The sequence below is a fragment of the Coniophora puteana genome (assembly GCF_000271625.1).
Source record: "Coniophora puteana RWD-64-598 SS2 unplaced genomic scaffold CONPUscaffold_2, whole genome shotgun sequence".
NCBI classification, from domain to species: Eukaryota; Fungi; Basidiomycota; class Agaricomycetes; order Boletales; family Coniophoraceae; genus Coniophora; species Coniophora puteana.
In genome coordinates this window covers 2,281,789-2,299,599 of record NW_006913054.1, presented here as the reverse complement: position 1 = coordinate 2,299,599, position 17,811 = coordinate 2,281,789, and the positions used below count along the sequence as shown (strand labels likewise).

Genomic DNA, 17,811 nt, shown 5'->3' with positions numbered 1-17,811 from the left:
TTGGTCTCAATGGCGGGAATTTTCTACGCGTTACGTGACAAGAGACTCAGCTTAGTCAGCTTTGGTCCTTACTTCTCCCGTCATCCATATCCAACGTTGGCCACACGCTTCGACTTATTGACTCTATCTGTTGACTCTAACCCTCGCATCCTTCCACTCTATTGAAACACCATGTCTGAACGTAAAGGTAAGCTGAAGAGACGTCTTCTCAAGCTGTTTGACTGATGTACCTCCACAGTGCTAAACAAGTACTTCCCCCCGGATTTCGATCCTTCCCTCATCCCGAGGAGAAAGGGGCCCAAGAATTCTCAACAGGTCGTACGTCTAATGGCACCTTTCTCAATGTAAGCCTTATACATATGCTGAAATACTGTTTGCTTACGGATCGCTGCAGGAGATGTAATACATGTGGCGAGTATATCTACAAGGGGAAGAAGTTCAACGCTCGCAAAGAGACAGTTGAAGGTGAAGATTACTATGGGATCAAAATCTTCCGCTTCTACATCAAGTGGTACGTTCTCCCTCCTTCTGTAGCTGGGATGCCTTCTAACATGATTTTAGCACCCTATGCTCCGCCGAGATCACCTTCAAGACCGACCCCAAGAACACTGACTACGCCGCTGAACACGGAGCGTCCCGCAACTTTGAGCCATGGCGGGAAGAGAAAGCGGTTGAAGAGGAGGACAAACTCGCTCGCCTTGAGGAAGAGGAGAACAATCCCATGAAAGCGCTTGAGAATCGCACAGTCGACGCGAAGCGCGAGATGGATATCATGGACGCTTTGCACGACATCCGAGCGCGGAACGCTCGTAATGAGCGTGTTGGACACTCCGCTGACATTGCCGCCACTTTAAGTCGAGAAGAAATAGAAACCGAAGAAGACAGAGAACGAAAGCTGGCTGAAGAAGAGGACGAAAGGCTTGTTAGAGAAGTATTCTCGAAGGTCACCATGCCTGTTGCATCAGGTTCTCGCTCCTCTGGGACCCCTCCATCGGATGGCTCTCCGACGGAAAGCTCAACGAGAGTGGTCACTATAAAACGCAAAGCTGACGATGTCGAGCCCGACGTCCGAAGCCTCCTACCCGAAGCTGCGAGAGGTTCCGTAAGTTCGAAGGCAACAGCAGCTCCTTCTAAGAAGGCGAAGCTAGATTTGAAGAACAAGTTGGGAATCAAAGTGGCTAAGAAGCCTAAAGTGGCGGTGTAGTGTGTATTCCTTCTGTTTTGGAGTTTGTGCACAATCTCATTTATACTATATAACAAAGAGATGTCGCAGCAGGCATAATACCATCAATCCTTTAGATCTACCACTGTTGGCCTTCCGCCCGACTGCATGGCGGCATTGACCGATACCCTACCGTCTTCTGATACTTCGGCGCCATGCGACTCATGGATGTGACCGAAGACGTGAAGTCGACAACTGGAGAGCTGGTTTAATCGTTCAGCTAATACTGGACACCCAGCGTGTGTGCCCTTCTTTGTTCTGTCCAGTGTGTTGGAAGGTGGGGTATGGGTGACGAGGATGTCGACATCGTCTGGTATTTTATCGTACAGAGCTTTGAGATTGGTTCAGTCTCAGATGAGCTCTCATTTTTCGGTGTTCTCTTACCCTTCGCCTCCTCTTGCGTACTATACTGGAACGAGCCTGTGACATACGCCGGAGCAGCCTATTTTGATGAATAACACTCCTGTGTCACTACTATTAGCCATGCTTACAGGTGACCCATGCATCTTCCATTCACGACCGGAAGGACTTTTGAACGAGAACGGACTATGCTCGAGATAATGTAAACCTTTCTTCTTTGACTTCCCATGGATGTATGCGCGAGCTTCTTCAATATCCTGTAATGCAATAAGAGATTGTTGCCGCATTGATGGATTCATGCGCACCTTCTGACCTAATCCTTGAAGACCGTACGAGGCCCATTGTTTGTCTAAACAGAGCTTGTACGGAGAACGTAAGGCACAAAGATGCTTGTGGAAGAGTGCACGTTTGTTACTCACGTCATGATTGCCTGCGACAGCTCTAAAGGAAATTCAGCGCTTAGTTGATACAACATCTGTGAGGTCCGAGTACACGCACACCTTGACCGGGTGCTTAAGCGACACTAGCCATTTCAACGTTGGCTTAAGCTGCTTGAACAACCCCCAGCTACACAGATCCCCAGCATGAATCAAGACGTCTCCCTCCGGAACCGGTACTATCTGAGAATGGGTGTCTGATATGCACACGAATCTGGTCCAACCCTTGCCTGGGTGCGGAGGAAGGCTGCTGCCGAAATCAGTGTATACCCTGGCGGTCTCGCTCACATAATCCGACATGACGATCGGCGTGTTTCTGAGTGGTGGTCCGAGGATGTGGTAGCTGAAGGAATGCACGTGGAGGCCAAAGCGCTAAAGGTGACTAGGAGTGATTCGAGAATCAGCTGAGAACAAGTTGAGAATCAGATCTCAGAAGCCAGCCTTATTATGTACCGGAACCACACCAGATGACTACATGCAGCGGCCGTACGTTGCACCGATGTCAACCTGAACGTCAAGGATAGTAGCTGTTCGGGCAAGAGATACAGCCCCATCACAGCAACATGAGTCGGCGTGAGCTCGGGCGTGAGAGGGCCTAATTGGTCACTAAATCCATCCCGTCCGGATCCAACGCTGTCCACTGCAATGCATATGGAAAGGGGCACACATGGTGCGTATCATTTTTGGTGCCGTGGGCGCGTTCAAGTTGGAAGATTGAAAGAATCTCCCTGAAAGTTGGATCCCTCCTGAGTCACTCAGGGGCTTGCTCCGGGGTCACCCGGACCCCGATTACCCATTGACATTAGCCGAGTCACGTCCAACGCGTGTGAGCTTGTGGGTGGTGGCGCGGATCAATGGCGTGGTTGGACAATGAGACGAGGATAAGTAGCCCCTGGGACCAGGGAAGTGACAGCTCCCCCTTCGCCCGCCCTACATCTTCCCCGTCCAAATTGTTGTCTTTCATCGCTCTCCTCCCTTCCGTTTGATCGTACCCTTTAATATGAAGTTTTCTTTGAACCCTCTGATTTTCCAGCGCGGTGTGCTGAACATCAAGAGTACCGCCACCTCAAATACAACCAGAGTGTAGTTTGGTTGCGTGTCCTAAAAACATTGTCCAATGCTAGTCAGACGTCAAGATGAGATTGCAAGAGCCAAGTGATTACAGTATTCAAGAATATGCTATTCAACTTCGAGTGAAACACAAGAACGAGAAAAATCAAGAGAGTGACAAGACGAATGAACGACTACAACGAATGGGCATGTACATGAAAGATTAAACAAGAACGATAGTGAGCTCGAGTGAAAATTTCTGAGACTTTTTATGTGCGAGGGTGGCCATTGGTGTGCCGAATGTCTCTGGCTAACTTATGGGCCATGTCCTATAAACCATTTTTATCAGTAAGAGTCAACGGGAGCGAGCCAAGCATACATACAACGACCAACGTCAAGAACGTGGACCAGCCAAAACGCTTCAACGGGTTGCGCGAAGGTCTCTCGGTTTCATGAAGAGCGGCGTCAAGAGCGAAGACAACGCTTTCTGTATCGTCAAAATCCACGGGCTGTGAAATCCTCGTCTAAACAGCACGAACACGCTGACGGACTACTGACTGCGCAAGCTTACCGACGCCAAAACTTGTTCAGACGGCTCGGAACCCTGGATTTGGGAATACAGGAAAAATAGATGAAGGAAGCACGGGTTGTAGAGAATGATTATGCATACCAAAGCTACATTTGCTTCTACCACGGGGTTACCCGTTCCCGTGGGCCCCATGGCTGAACCGCTGAGTTCTTCCAAGCGGTTCTGATGTTAAACGTTAAAACACTCAGAAACAAAGACGTCCTCAGCTACAACAGTCCCTGCTCACCTTTACTCGAAGATAACGGAGGGCTTCGCCGGATGGGTACGGTGAGTATCGCATCGTCTGGATGGTTCTCTGCTGGGACTCGCGCATTCTCTCAAGAAAAACCAAGTAGTAAACGGCGGCTGCGAAGGATGGATAGGAAGGTTCTCTGATGCGGCGCTGGTTTGGCATGCGCTGGATGGGATGGAGATAGTAGGAAGAAAAATGTTTGAATTCGGTGAAGGCGCGGTTCTTAAAATTTGCCCCATGACATAAAGTGAGCTAACAGCTAAGCAACAATGACTCTTTTTGGGCCAGTATATTGCCTCTTAATTTGGCCGCCTGGCTCCTCGTTCGGGGCGAAGAGGCCAGTATCCCGTGGTTTATGTCGAAGCACCTGCACAGAATTGCAACGAAAACGACGCCCATGAATTGCCAGCAGGGGTCGTGGAAGTCGAAGACACGTCTAAGCTTTTCTGCTACTGCCGCACAGACGAACTACAGCAAGCATCAAGACTCCCAGGTTGAGCTCGTAATGTTGGTCAACACGAGCTTAACTCACTAGAGGTCGCCCTCGTGGTCAGCCCTTTCCGCGGAACGATACCCCAGTAGGTTTCAGCGTGAGGCCTTCACGAAGATGAGTTGCTTCTTGCTCCGCAGAGCATTCCGGTCATCGTTTCCAGTAGCCCTGAGGACATCTACAGGCCGAGATGGGATTCCAGCAAGTACCTTCAACCACGACTCCTTCTACGAGCAACATTCCGAGCCAATGCTCATTTCTGACAAGCTTCAGATCAGAAACGTCCCCATCATGTATTCATCCGTGCATTTTCAGATCCCCTCCAAGTGTTGCCTCGAGTGGTTTAAGCGCCGAAGTGGGTACGCAAATTCAAGCGCTTGTCACATTGTAGCACGTGACATTCGACGCAGCACTGCCACTAGACAATCCATGGTAAGTCGGTTCCTGAGTATTATTCGTTCTCCAAGGTGAAGCGTTCGATAACCAGCTCAGAATTCTCTGAGGATCAGCCTGAAGATTAATGGATACCTTGATACATTGCCTAGGCGGCCGGGGAAGATTGCACAGTATGCAAGTTTCCGTAGACCATAGCTCCCAGACAGTCTAAGGACACCGCAAAAGTCTGGGAAGGATGTCGTCTACACAAGAGATCGAGATAAGGGCAAGGATGGTAAAGTGCACAAGAAGAGACCAGTCCGTGATTTTTTCAGCGGTGTTATCATCCAGTGGACTCATCGAGATAGCATGCGGAATGTGGTCCTTGGGGCGTCTATTGCCCCCCATTTTCAGAAGCGAAGGACATGGTATGACTCACTCAGGCGACACATTCTCTGCTCGTCAACTATCCTCCATGCTGGTGTTCATTTTGCATCCCGAGGTGGAGAGAGACAACATCTTCTGGCCGCGTTGGTCAAGCTAAAAGCCTTTGGGTTGCGAAACGAAGCTTGAACATTTCGGCATAACCGCAAGAATCAGCAATGACAACTGGCGGCTTGCGTGGTGCATTGTTTGCTGACATGGCCGAAATGAAGGGAAAAAATAGTCTTCCACGGCGTCAAGTGAAATCTGTGGATGGCAAATGATTGAGAGGCATGGCCAGAAATGAATTAGGGTGTGGTGGATACAGCAAGCGAAGTGCCCGTTTGCCCTGTTTTCGGGATTCGAATTTCGGATGTCATCGCGGTTGTTTCGCTGGACATTTGCCGACGGTTCATCGATGTTATCCACCGCTCATCGATCATCGTTGAACGTTCTGAACCTGGATCCCCAGTTTTATTCGTTCAAGCTTCAGCCTGACCATGCTGTTTCGTCGCCGCATGCAAATTTGTCGCCCTAGTCGGACGGTGGTAACCAATACCCTCGTGTATGAACATGTGAAACCTGAATGCTCCTATTTAAAATGCGTCTCAATAAAAGACTTTCCAACGCATCGACAAAGGGCACCCGTCGCCCACAAACGATGAAATTCCCTCAAGACATTGCTCAACATTCCAACGTTAAACGAGGACACAACGCATGTTGACCGTGAACCCCCGTCTGACGCCCTCTGTTTTGGATTCTGCGCATTGACTGCGCGAGGTACATTGACATTGATTGTTCGTCACTGCGACCACCAGCAGCGCGTCGGGCAGAAATGGAACCTCGATATCTCAGGAGACACTCAGTCTCTATATTTAATTCTTATTCTCCGCCGACTAACGCCTAGCTAACGCCTTGACCAGTGACAGTTGCATACTGTTGACTGGTTGTCGCGTCGAGAAGACGGACTACTTGAAAAGCATTTGACTCTCTCTCACCCTTCAGTGGAACATGGGTCTGCAATAGTTTGATGAGTGCAAGGTTACTGAAGTGCTTGTACAGGTGAGTGACCATTATTTTCTCGGACATGTCTTGACCTTGGTTCAAACGGATGGCGGCAACAGTTTGCCCTGCAGTGCTCGTCGCCTGGAAAATGCTTACTAGGTTTGTCTGGCTTCATGGGATCTAATACGCCATTTATGGCTCGCTATTGCACTTCGAAGTCACGACGACAATCATCCCATCCCTAACCAATATCTCAATTAGCGATATCGAAGATCTCCAACCTTGCGGATCTTTAGAAATGAGCTGAGTCAACATCCGGAGACTTCTATGCCCTCTTCGCTGAGTCTACGGTGACCGGAGTATCAGTAGGGAGATGTGGGTACGTCTGGAACCTAAATAATGTATATGATCACCTTCGATCATCATTGTGCAGTTGGCGCCGGTGAAATCACCCTGTTAAACTGAAAAGGCGGGGAGGTAATGTAATGCATACTTACCGTATCCTACCACGAAATTAGTTTTGACCCTCATGCATACTTGCTCAAACATCTGAACAGCGATACTGTACTTTTTCGACCTTAGGTTCGGTCCCCTGTCCCCCCCTCCCCACGAACCGAACCTAACGTGGGGGGACAGTCCACCCCATAATTGAAGCCACGAACTTAACAGGGGGGACATACCGTAAAATAGGCATAAATATGATTAAATTACTAGGAAATATTAAAGAAATCCTATTCAAAGTATTCTGATAGCCTATGCTACCATTGCTGTATATAAACACCCCAGCTAATTAAGTTCTCAGGGGATTCCTTCTATCCAGGTACTCGCAGAGAATTGGAGATCACATCAGGCTCATTGTCCATGGCAGGGGCCATGCGGAGCCCAGAGCCCCCAGAACTCAATCAACGAGACTGTGGGAACTCGACCATGTTGAGTACTGTATAAACCGGCAAGGAACCAATGAGTGCAAAGTGTTTGATACATAGCGGGGTCGGAGGGGTGAGCACAACATCTTGAACACCTGTGCCAATGACCAGCTCGAGGTTGGTTTGGTTTGTGTCGATGTCGGGAACGTTATTGAGAACGCCACCAGGACCTTAGTCAAAGTGTATACAGCACCTATATTTTCCATTATGATCATTTTCGTTGTCGGTGTCGAGGCCTGCTGAGCGAGCACGAACTAACTGTCCACCCTCGGTTTGGCCCGCCGAACCTATAGGGGGGGACAGACGGTTATGGAAGGTGCGTTGAAACTCCGACTTTCCACGCCACCGCGAACCTAAGGTCGAAAAACTACAGTATTCTCAGTCCTTCCCCCACATTTTGAGTGTATCTGAAGGCTGACCTTCACGCCTAGCAACTCTGACTGCCGAGGCGACTATTGCGATGCAGCTGGAGTGCTCGATATCGATATACTAGTCATACTGAGCCAATCGTAGACAATAGAAACTGCTAGCGGTGTTCTGTGTCGCGCTTCAAGTTCACTTACAGACGCACTCAAACGGAACCTAGGAACAAGAAGGTTTTAGCTCTCTTCAGAGCACACTAAATCCCTGAGTATAAAGACTGCTTCTTCAACTCTCGCCTCTAAAATAGTAAGCCTCTCCCGCCTCGCCTCCCAGGAATTCAGGATTTCCCTCTCTAGTCGAGTAAGCAGATTCACCTCATCTGCTGCGACATCGGTCCTCTCCCGCTTCACCAGCACAGCTGCGACGTTGGGCTCTCTGGCCTCGGCCGAGCGCCGAAGACCTATGTTGAAGAGTGTTTTGTAGAGCGAACGAAGGATGGAGGTATAGGCTCTGTTCAGATCGACATACCTAGGCAGACGACATCAAAGATTATAGAATCACTACGGATCATAGCTTACCATAGGTAAAAGGTACGGGTTGGATTGCGGTCTGCGCTCCTCGGCACCTCCTGAGTTGATATGATGAAGTCTGACGAGAGAGCTGACAGTAAGGGACGCAGGTCTTTGCTTGGCAGCATCGCGACCTTTGCTATCTACAATGCATGTTTGATTTATGTGGTACAAGGCGAGCGTAAAGTATACGCACCTGTTTTTCATCCATTTTCCCAACATCGAGAAGAAGACGTAAAATCCGCACGCCTTCATCCTTGTGCTTTTCGCGGGTCACCTCTTCCAGCACATGGCGTTTCATTCGCCTTGATATGGTCTCGAACTCTACATACACCTTGTTTTCCCCCATGGAGACAAATGATGCAGCGCTAGGGTTCGCTGAGGATGACATTAGAGTAAGAAACTCCTTCGCTAATGATGCTGGATTAGACTTTTTTGAGGAAGATGCGAGGCCGGCTGATAAAGGGGCATCATCAGGTATATGCATAGCTATTGAGGCTGTTGATGTTGGATCTACAGAACATAAGGATCAAATCCAAGCAACGAAAACAAATAGCGTACCAGAGCGAACATCAGTCATGCTTTTTTGTTTTAATTCGGTTGATTTGAGTGTCGCATGCACTACGCAGGCGGCACTCTCATTGAACCGTTCACGCACAAGCGTTTCAATTAACTGCGGATGAATTCTAAACAATAGCCCAAGAATCAGACGACAGTAAGCAAACCTGATTGCGGATGTGTATGTTGAATTTGTCGTAGTTGACACGGAAATATACATCATCCTGAGGAAGCCATAATTTGTGAGGACGTTTAGACCGGCGATTTTTGATGCACGTACATCTAAAGCGTCCTCATCCACAGCTTTGCGCTGAGACGTCGTCAGAGCGAAATAACTGGGGCAGGTGATGACTGGATTACCTTGCTAGACCGCTGCGTTATGTTGTCCTTTGCCTTCCGTTTCTTGAACCTATGTATCAGCATCAGTCTGTTCAAATCCCTGAAGGCTGACTCACAAATCCAACACGTTCTGCTTCCTCTTCTTCACGTTTAAGCCTTGCTTCCGCCGTTTCGCGGGCCTCGCGCAGCTGCTTCGCAGTTGGGAAACCAGCAATGCGTCGACGTTCTTCCGCATCGTATGCTATCAGTTTGTCGTGAGGAGACTGATGTGAGAGAACGGTTGAAGGCTTGAGGTATGAGCGGTCCACCAATTTGTGCAGCGTTTGCTTGTATGCGGACGTATCTGAATAAAGCAGTGTCAGCAGCTGGGCTCCTAGTTTGTACGTTGTTGGCAGACTCTTTTTATCGCCCTGAGAGAGTTGTGAGATGATATCTGGTGGTCGAACCTTGCCATGGTCCAGAACAAGCTGCACAATCTCGGTGCCCTAGTGACCGACAGAATGTGAGCTCAAACGGGATGTACGTTGGAGTATCACCCACTGCCGAGCCAAATAGATCGTCTGCGAGCGCTACAAATCTGCCAAAGCGCAGTCTCATGAAACACTCGAAAGTGTTCACTTCAAGCATCTCCTGCCCTCCTGCATCATCGACAGAGTGCCATAGCAAGTTATGTTGTATGAGTGAGAGAACAGCAGCATGAACTGAGCGGGGTTTTGGGGACGGGTCGGTGAATCGAATAAGTTGTGGGAGGGATAGTCGGCCACGGGCTAGAAGCGTAGATACAAGAGACTGTTTAAATCACCAAGTCATGTTGAGGCAGTAAACGAATTGTGATCACACCCACTGCTGTCAGAGGGCCGAAGTGCGAATCTATGATTTGTACGCAGAGCTTAGCCGTTTCTGCGTCTGCCATATTGCATGAAATGTTAAGTGATGCGTGCAGACAGAAGAAGTGCGCTATAGAATCATGGTTGTTGGCGAGGACTCAGGAGGTTCCGGTTAGACTTGGGCTGGACTCATTCACAGGTCAAGATTTGATGTCTCCGTCACTATTGTTCGGCGCACTCCGGCCCGAAGCTTGGCCCGAAGATGTTGACGTGGCTGTGACTGGGATACTATGCTGTTTGAATTGCAGCTATGTACTCATACTAATGCACTATCCGATTTTTTTTTGTATTACAGTTACATTCTATTCAGCCCGACAGCATCTCACAGAAAACTACATGACATGCAAGCATAGTGATCTTCATGACCACATCCCAGGTCTTCCCTGTTAATCCCTAACCCAACAGGCTCCTCGGGTTTGCTAGAAACATTAGTAGCAACAGGATGAAAATAATCAGCCAAAACAACAATACGAGTTGATAAAATTAAGGAAGAAGAGGATGCATGAGACCATGAAATCCTTGACCGTGAGACGTTCAACTTAGCCTTTTGTCAATAGTTCCAAAGTGAGGGGTAAAATGGGATTTTGCCACTGATCGGGAGCCGAGAAATCGATACGGACAACTGACAGCGTGTCCGAGTAGGCCGAGCGAGGCACATTGAGTTTTAAGACATCCTAGTGCGTCACTGGACGCGAGGGCGTTTTGTATCTTAAACGAGTGTTAACATAGCCCCATACGACTGACCGAGGACCACGTACCAGGTGAACTCAGCGGTTCATCGTCAGCCTCTATCAGCTCTTCGTCTTCATAGTCAACTTCATCATAAGTCCGTTTACTTTTTAAGGGTGATGCTGTTCGTGCCAGTTGACCAGCGCTAGAAAGAGTCCCAGAACTCTGGCTGGAGGAAGCATCTCCGGGAGAGTCAGCATCTGGAGGATCGGCCTCGCCCTCATCAGCATCCTCATCTCCCCAGTCTTCTTCGCCATCTGCGTCGGAGTCATCCCAAGGCTGATCCTCAGCGTTGTCAACCTGTTCTAAACCTTCTTGCGACGCCTCATCGGCCTCGTTGGCGCCTTCATCTGGGGCATCGTCTAAAGCATCACCAAATAACTGATTCTCGGCGGCCTGGTTCAATTCTGCAGCTGCGAGGGGTATTAGTATGAGGTGGCAGTCATATATCGAAAGTCTGTACCTTCGTCAGCTTCCCTCTCCAACAATGCTACAAAGTTGGAATCCGATTCATCCGCGGAAATAGCGAATTCTCTGCTGGTCAAACCATCACCTATGACCATGAGGGTAAGTCAGTGGCCAGAAAAAGCACACTGTAACGACTCACTCTTGGCGCCACCCGACTTGATGTTTGCCGAAGATTGATCCTCTGCATCCTGCAGTTCCTCAGCTGGAGTTTGCTATCAGTGATTGTAACAATCGAGGTATTGGACGGCACGTACCAGCATTGACTACTATTGGATCGTAATAAGTTCCAAGATTCCCCTCCTCCCCATAATCCTCATCATCGTCAGCGTCGGTGCCAGGAAGCGGAATCTGAGTCTCATCTACTGCTGTCGACGGGACGCTGGTTTCTTCTGTGGAAACACCTTCTGTCGTGGAAGCGCCGGCTGCATGCTCTTCGACCTTTTCATCATCATCGGCTACTCCTCCGTTAACACCTTCAACGCTGGCACTGACACCATCCTCCTCGTACTCTTCTGGAGCGACATTATCTTCATACTCGGCATGTTCGCCGCCGTACTGCTGCCCATTAGTGTGCTGCAGGCCTGCAGTTTGATCGACCAGCTGCACGGCGGCATCCAGATCATCGCGGTTACCCTCAGCCCGAGGCTCAACAGTACCCGTTTGATCTTCCGTGTGCGAGCCTGCTTCAGCGGCTTGTTCTACACTAAAGTCTTCAACAGCCTGATGGTCTTCGGCATTATCGGGTACTTGTTCAACATAGTCGCCTTCGTTTTCAAGGGCTTCCGCTGTGTTGTGGTCATTATGCACCGGATGATAAGCAGCGTCATCAGACAATTGAAAGTTGTCTGAACTTTGTAAAGCAGGTGGCAGGGAAGTCTTTGGCGTATCCAAAGAAACACCATGCTCGTGATCATCCTCTGCACGCTGATAAGGATGCTCATCGGGTTTATCTGTAAATAGCTTAGATGATTTGACATACTTGACATTCTGTGTAACTCACCGCGACGATTATCGCGCTCGGTTTCACCTTCCTGATGATCACTTGAGCCCTCAGTACCCTCCTCCTCACCACTATCGTCGACTGCAGCAGCGGCATTCTCAACTTCGGTTTCGGCCTCAAGCCCTAGCCGAGCTACTTGCTCCCTCAAAGCATGGTAGCGTGCAACAAACCGAGGACCTGGTGCAGCTCGGAGGTGAATATGAAGAAGTTCACCTTCGTTACCATCGCGGAAGTCATGGAGTATGTTAAGGTCGTGAAGTGTAATCTCCCGAATGTATACATTATCCTGTAAAATTCGGTTGAGCGGTAAAGTGACGTGTATGTAATGTGTGCATACCTCAGAAACGGAGAGCTCAAGCACTGGAACATCTACTACTAGTTCGGCGCCACCCCGAACAAGGGGCGCAAGGATAGTTTGAGAGTAACATTCCCGCAGAGCAGAAACAACAGTGCTCAGAGGCTCGTAGTAGAGCGTTGGCTGCTGATGCAATATCACCGATGGATCAGATTCAGTCGAACTATCTTGCAACTGAGACTGGGACTGCGTTTGAGTTTGGGAGTTGTCAGCGTCAGCCACTGCCTGATTGAAGAGGGTATAACCAGTCTCATATCCCTCTATGCTCAGTATCACTGGAGGAGGAGGGTCTATGTAGACACCCTCAGATATTTCATGCGGGTCTCCGCCATCTTGAGCCTGTTCCTCAGTGGTTACCTCTTCGTGAGAGGCACTACCAGGAACGACATGTTCTTCGGGTGGAACTGGAACGTTGGAGTTTTGCGCAGGCTCTTCAGGGTGTTCCTCATTGTGTTCCTCGCTTGAAAGGTGCCAAGGATTTGATGCGTGCGAGGTGTCAGCAGGTTCTTCCACATGAGGGAGCGGGTTCGAGAGGACCTCAGAGTGTTCCCCATAGACCGGCACTTCGTTATGTGAATTATCTTCTCCACTTGTGGGTAAATCCGTAGGAAGCTCAGAATGTGCGAGTTCAAGTTCTACAGAGTCGGACGACGCAGAGGGAACATGGTCGAGGATCAGGAGATTCTCAGTGCTCTGCGGAATTTCCACTGGGAGAGATTCTTCTAGTGGGATGTCTGGATGTTCTGGGGAGAGTGTTGCTCCAAGGTGGGGCGAAGGATTGATCGACGGGGGAAAAGTTGATTGTGGCATATCTGGAAAGGGATGCATGGGAGGAGCATCGTGTACTTCAGCATCAATATGTTCCGAATAGTGCTCTTCTGCGTGATCAGCATCTTCCATGTCGTACTCGTATTGCTGTTCATCGTAGTGTTCCATGTCAACCTCGACGGAAACTGCGTCATCGTCGTGCCCGTCGTGGTCCATGCTGGCATCTGCGAGAACTTCGTTAGACGCGGATTGCATAAGCATGTCCATGTCATAGTCGGACATCTGCGTGTCGACTGTGTCTGCCATCATTGTGGCCATCGCCTAACGTACTGTCGGCTTTGTGTTGGAGGAAAAGGGTTGGGTATGGACAAGATGACTAAGCGGGAATAAGGGTGGCTTGCTTTCTCACACCCGCTTGCCGAGACTATGACGCGCACTAGCCCGTGGCTTGAAGAGCTCGCATAACATGCTGTTTACATTTTCATTCTGCTACTAACCTATTACCCTCCAACCACACACGAAGTTATAATGGCTGCTAGTGCAGATCGAGAAGTCCTTATTCGTCGCGGCATGACCAATGGTTATCAGATCCTGTCTTTGCTTACCCCTCCTGCATACGCAGCGTTCGTGCTTTACCGCAAGGGGCGCTCGACCTTCGCTTTGAACCGCTTGCTCAGGGCTACTTGGGTGGGAGGAGCTTCTGGTGTGTATTTTCCCGCGTAAATTGAAATCAGTTGTATGTTCATGGTAGTCTTCTGCTAGGAATCGCGGCCGGTGGTTTGGTTGAGTATGTCCGTAGCAGCAGCTCCCCAGAAGAAAAGTTGAGAACGCGAAGAATGCAAGCTGCATACGACGTACATCCTGCATTCTTGTTTACCAACCAACTCAGCTGACATTCCCCTCACAGACCTCCGCCATTCGTGCAGATGATCATGCCACTATAGGAGCGATATTGTCTGCCGTACTAACCCCAGCAATACTCTGGAAACGTGCTAGCGTTGCAAACCGTCAGTTAATCTTCATGCCTTTTCGTGCCGGGGGAACCGTGATTTATTTTCTATAGTTATTCTTGGAGGCGCTGGCCTTGGCTCTGCCGTTGGGCTAGTGGCACATTACGCGCGCACACTTTCTGGGTCACCACCACCGAAAGTAAATGTCCCGACCACCCCTATAGCTCCAACGCCCATCGCTTGACGACACTCGGCCTTTGCGGGACTCGTCGCGTCCGCCCTGCACGTTAGTGACATATCCTCGCACAGAATCAGCTGAGTTTTATTTGGTCTGGTTACGCTTCATTCGTGGTAGCTAGCTACTAGAACATGGCAAACCCGTTGCATGCAATAGAGCAAAATGTAATATGTCCCAGTTCCTTGACTGTCGGTTGGTAATCTTCCTCTCTGGTCTCAACAAAGTTACAGCTTGTAGATTCTAGCTATTTGTATTGAATAACATTCCATTCAATCAAGCAGCTGCTGCGGACTCATCCTTCAAACGACCATCGACCTCGGGGTGTATCACCAGGAGATCTTCTATGGGATTTTTGCTTTTGTCTTCATCCTGTCCTACTGATGGCAGCGACTTTTCACCCTTCCTTGCCCTACTTCCGTCGTAGCAATCGACGTCGCTCATATGTTCGCGTCCTGATACCCCAAGGTGATCACGAACCCTTCTGTGGGGATGATGGTGTAGATCTTTAATAGCTCGAGTTGCGAGCTGCGCGGCATGCTGCCACTTCCGCGCTACGGTTTGGCGGTGCATTTCGCGATCAATGATATTCGACGTTTTGTGATGGAGATGCCCGTGAGCACTAGTGCCATCCTTGCTGTCGACGCTACTCTTAGGTGGCGCGCCGCCTTCATTGTCTTTGAGGCGAGCCATCCGGCTGACGAAGCGGGAGCCTGGAAGTAAATTCATCCGAATGAACGCGGACCGTGGAAGCCATGTAGGACTCACCCAGTAAATATTTTCTCACAACACTGCTCATTATCATCCCACTTTCGTCATCAATGAGATACTTCGCCCCTTTCATGGCACCATATCCGTCATGGCCTTGAGCCATATACTCTCTGGTCACCATTATGTACTTGCGACCCTCACGACTACGAGGAATTGGGGCATCCCCTTCATTGGGGGGCCTCGACTCGTTGTCGGCCGGCGTAGTGGGACTTGACTCGGGTATCAGCCACACACCAAGTACCCGTTGGCCAGCTGGGCGTTTAGAATCCCATGATACTCGGAAACCTGATATTACAGGGAAGCGCCTGAAGGCCAGATTTAGCGCAGATCGTGCAACAATTAAATTCAAAAACCTTACCCTTCCTGAGCTGGCCACGTCGACAATGCTGACTCAAGTGCATCCCATATAGCGGCACCATCGAGCTCGATGACCACAAGGGGATCTTCAAATGGAAGTATCTCCATGATATTCCCCAACGTGATTTCACCTAGAAACAAGGTTAGGTCCAAGTCAGAAACGGCAGGGCTCTCGGAAAAATCGCTTACCAGGGGCATAGACAGAATCACCCCGAAGAGTGCCTGCACAAATGAAAACGCCGTCAGTTTCGGTACGTTCCCCATTGCTGCTAAGAGCGTCATCATAGGTATGGCGCAAGACGTCTGCGAACCAGTTCGGTGCAGCTGACTAAACTGTGAATTGAGTAAAGAGTAGCCGCCAATCTCTGATAGGATATACCTCGCGAGTGCGAATAATGTCTGAATGCAAATTCAGCTCAACTTCGGTGATGCATACAGGTGCTTTTAGCGATTCAGAAACGTCCGACAGCAAGGATCCCAATATTTTCTTCAGTGCCATATGCGACGGTAAGTCAGATCGCGTCCGATGATACTTCCCTGTCATGCATGATAAGTTTCCAATGGAGGTGAACAACACAAAATGCGTACCGCAAATGCCGCTGATGACCTTCCGTCTCACACTGCCTTCCGGTGTATCAGATAATGTGAGGGTAAACTCGCTAAGGTCTCGAAAGTCGGTCCCGCTTTTTATCACCAGGACGTCGCCTTCATCCTTTTCGGCACCCAACACCTTCTGATCGAGATCGTATCCTTCCCATTTTTCAGTCCCTTTGGATACGAAATAGAGATGGTCATGACCGCCAAGAACAATGTCAGCTCCGTGTTGGTCGGCTATGGACGCACTATGCTGTGCAGATGGCGAGCATGCGTGGAGTGCTTTAGCAAGAGAGAGATCCTGGCGACATTCTACGTGTCAAAGGCGGGGCATATCTGTTCTAAAAATCGATATGCATACATTGGGAACACTAGGTGTGCATGAGTAGCGTAAGGGGAAGTACGCCACTCGATGCTCACCGGGCATGTGTCAGTGCAATAATGATATCGCATTTATGCTCGCCATCTGGGTCACGCAGCTGCTTGGACAGGTCTTGTCCAGTTTCCGCCATGTCCTGGTATTTAAAGTTGTCTGGCCAAGAAGAAACTGTGGCAATCCATTCCCTATCTCATCATTAGCATTCACGATGCATATGCTTGAGCCCTCTGCTTCTGAAATCCTTACTTCTCAACGAGTCCAATGATACCCACACGGACTCCCTTGCGTTCTATGATTTGGAACGCGTGCAGATGTTCTGGGACTTTACCCGTGTTCTCGTCAATGATATTGCTGAGCACCCATGGCTGCAAAAACATGTAGATTTTGTCTAGTGCACGAGGAATCTATCCCACTTACGAACTTGGTATCCTGGATCAATTTAGATAGATGAGGGTAACCTAAGAAGTTGGGCGATTAAAGGTTCGCGTTCAAGTACTAGTAAAGAAGCCGAGCCTACCGAAGTCAAAATCGTGATTTCCTTGAGACATGTGTCAGTGATGTCAAAAAGTTATCGGATATGATGCGATCATACCTGTTAAAGATACATCTGGTGCCAGGATGTTCATCACCGGCACCTAGGATAGAGACGATGCTTTAGCGATGACTTTGATGGTGAGCACGAGTATAGCGGTTCACCATATGACTTCCCCTTGTTACTGTACTCTCTACAGAAGGCGCAAAGACATCCCCAGAAAACAAGCAGAGACCATCCTTCTTGCCGTCTGAACGCAAAGACCATTGATCTCGGACAGATTCTAGCAGCGATGCAAACTGAGTTACATCAACAGTCTCAGATGAACTCGATGAAAGCTTTTGTGGAGTAACCCGGTAGACATCGTTAAAGTGAAGGATTGAGAGCTCTGTCATGTCGTGATCTCTTTATCGGCGAGACCCAAAACAATCGTCGATGGTACGTTGAACGTTGAACGCTGAGTGGGGAAGCATGCGTGTGATGAAACCGGCTATAGTACCTTGACGCCGGTGTCAACGTAGGTCAACGTCTGGGCCTTGAAGTTGACGTCACATCAATCCCGGGCCCAACGTTCTCAACGTCAATGCCTGTCAATGCTCAATGCATCGAGCACATAAGCCGCCGGCAGGCCTATTTGTAGGTTATTTAGGGTTTAATTGACCTTCCAGCCAAGTTCTAACAACCACGCCAAGTACTTAACGTTCAACATGACCTCAAGCCCGAGACTCGATTAAGATGGACCGTTACGCGGTTATTGTCTGACCACTGCCACATGAGCGCTAGTACCAGCAGAGACTAGCAGCTGGTCCAAGGCTATGCAGTCATCGCTTTTCATAAATATGCAACTA

The 17,811-nt window shown here is 49.3% G+C and overlaps 5 protein-coding genes across 5 annotated transcripts; 1 reads left to right on the top strand and 4 right to left on the bottom strand.

The window, feature by feature from the left end:
* Positions 1–171: 171 nt before the first annotated feature.
* Positions 172–1,204, top strand: CONPUDRAFT_70194 (DUF572-domain-containing protein; the record flags this gene model as incomplete). The annotated part of the gene is made up of 4 exons (XM_007765993.1): positions 172–187; positions 239–344; positions 395–511; positions 562–1,204. The coding sequence occupies 4 exons, from the start codon at positions 172–174 to the stop codon at positions 1,202–1,204; spliced, it is 882 nt and encodes a 293-aa protein (XP_007764183.1).
* An 83-nt stretch (positions 1,205–1,287) lies between these two features.
* Positions 1,288–2,319, bottom strand: CONPUDRAFT_87827 (Metallo-dependent phosphatase; the record flags this gene model as incomplete). The annotated part of the gene is made up of 5 exons (XM_007766687.1): positions 1,288–1,553; positions 1,607–1,664; positions 1,714–1,941; positions 2,002–2,023; positions 2,081–2,319. 5 exons carry the CDS (start codon positions 2,317–2,319, stop codon positions 1,288–1,290), a joined length of 813 nt encoding a protein of 270 aa, XP_007764877.1.
* A 5,258-nt stretch (positions 2,320–7,577) lies between these two features.
* Positions 7,578–9,933, bottom strand: CONPUDRAFT_118168 (uncharacterized protein). Its single transcript, XM_007766686.1, has 11 exons — positions 9,783–9,933; positions 9,479–9,727; positions 9,336–9,423; positions 9,055–9,281; positions 8,960–9,001; positions 8,880–8,909; positions 8,767–8,823; positions 8,603–8,714; positions 8,238–8,554; positions 8,051–8,184; positions 7,578–8,000 (listed from the first exon to the last, which is right to left on the bottom strand). The coding sequence occupies exons 1-11, from the start codon at positions 9,849–9,851 to the stop codon at positions 7,709–7,711; spliced, it is 1,617 nt and encodes a 538-aa protein (XP_007764876.1). The 5' UTR covers positions 9,852–9,933; the 3' UTR covers positions 7,578–7,708.
* Positions 9,934–10,047: 114 nt separating this feature from the next.
* On the bottom strand, positions 10,048–13,492 carry CONPUDRAFT_135136 (uncharacterized protein). Its single transcript, XM_007766685.1, has 7 exons — positions 12,360–13,492; positions 12,023–12,308; positions 11,277–11,972; positions 11,162–11,224; positions 11,018–11,107; positions 10,584–10,967; positions 10,048–10,533 (listed from the first exon to the last, which is right to left on the bottom strand). The coding sequence occupies exons 1-7, from the start codon at positions 13,461–13,463 to the stop codon at positions 10,508–10,510; spliced, it is 2,649 nt and encodes an 882-aa protein (XP_007764875.1). The 5' UTR covers positions 13,464–13,492; the 3' UTR covers positions 10,048–10,507.
* Positions 13,493–13,616: 124 nt separating this feature from the next.
* On the bottom strand, positions 13,617–17,423 carry CONPUDRAFT_118164 (Metallo-dependent phosphatase). The gene is made up of 16 exons (XM_007766684.1): positions 17,128–17,423; positions 17,024–17,066; positions 16,949–16,969; positions 16,849–16,889; positions 16,678–16,796; positions 16,473–16,616; positions 16,414–16,423; positions 16,047–16,353; positions 15,838–15,995; positions 15,648–15,786; positions 15,460–15,589; positions 15,099–15,406; positions 14,209–15,043; positions 14,053–14,152; positions 13,908–13,999; positions 13,617–13,848 (listed from the first exon to the last, which is right to left on the bottom strand). Exons 1-13 carry the CDS (start codon positions 17,356–17,358, stop codon positions 14,607–14,609), a joined length of 2,088 nt encoding a protein of 695 aa, XP_007764874.1. The 5' UTR covers positions 17,359–17,423; the 3' UTR covers positions 13,617–13,848; positions 13,908–13,999; positions 14,053–14,152; positions 14,209–14,606.
* Between the last annotated feature and the right edge of the window lie 388 nt (positions 17,424–17,811).

Bases quoted from the DNA above. Each gene is read 5' to 3' on its own strand.
- CONPUDRAFT_118168 (XM_007766686.1), bottom strand. From the start codon at position 9,851: ATGGCAGACGCAGAAACGGCTAAGCTCTGCGTACAAATCATAGATTCG. The intron at 9,002-9,054 runs GTGAGTCAGCCT...CATAGGTTCAAG, and splicing joins AAGCAGAACGTGTTGGATTT to AAACGGAAGGCAAAGGACAA. The intron at 8,824-8,879 runs GTACGTGCATCA...TGGCTTCCTCAG, and splicing joins TGGATGAGGACGCTTTAGAT to GATGATGTATATTTCCGTGT.
- CONPUDRAFT_135136 (XM_007766685.1), bottom strand. From the start codon at position 13,463: ATGGCCACAATGATGGCAGACACAGTCGACACGCAGATGTCCGACTAT. The intron at 11,973-12,022 runs GTGAGTTACACA...AGCTATTTACAG, and splicing joins CGAGCGCGATAATCGTCGCG to ATAAACCCGATGAGCATCCT. The intron at 11,225-11,276 runs GTACGTGCCGTC...AGCAAACTCCAG, and splicing joins TCCAATAGTAGTCAATGCTG to CTGAGGAACTGCAGGATGCA.
- CONPUDRAFT_118164 (XM_007766684.1), bottom strand. From the start codon at position 17,358: ATGACAGAGCTCTCAATCCTTCACTTTAACGATGTCTACCGGGTTACT. The intron at 15,996-16,046 runs GTACGCATTTTG...CATGCATGACAG, and splicing joins GGTCATCAGCGGCATTTGCG to GGAAGTATCATCGGACGCGA. The intron at 15,044-15,098 runs GTGAGTCCTACA...ATTTACTTCCAG, and splicing joins TGTGAGAAAATATTTACTGG to GCTCCCGCTTCGTCAGCCGG.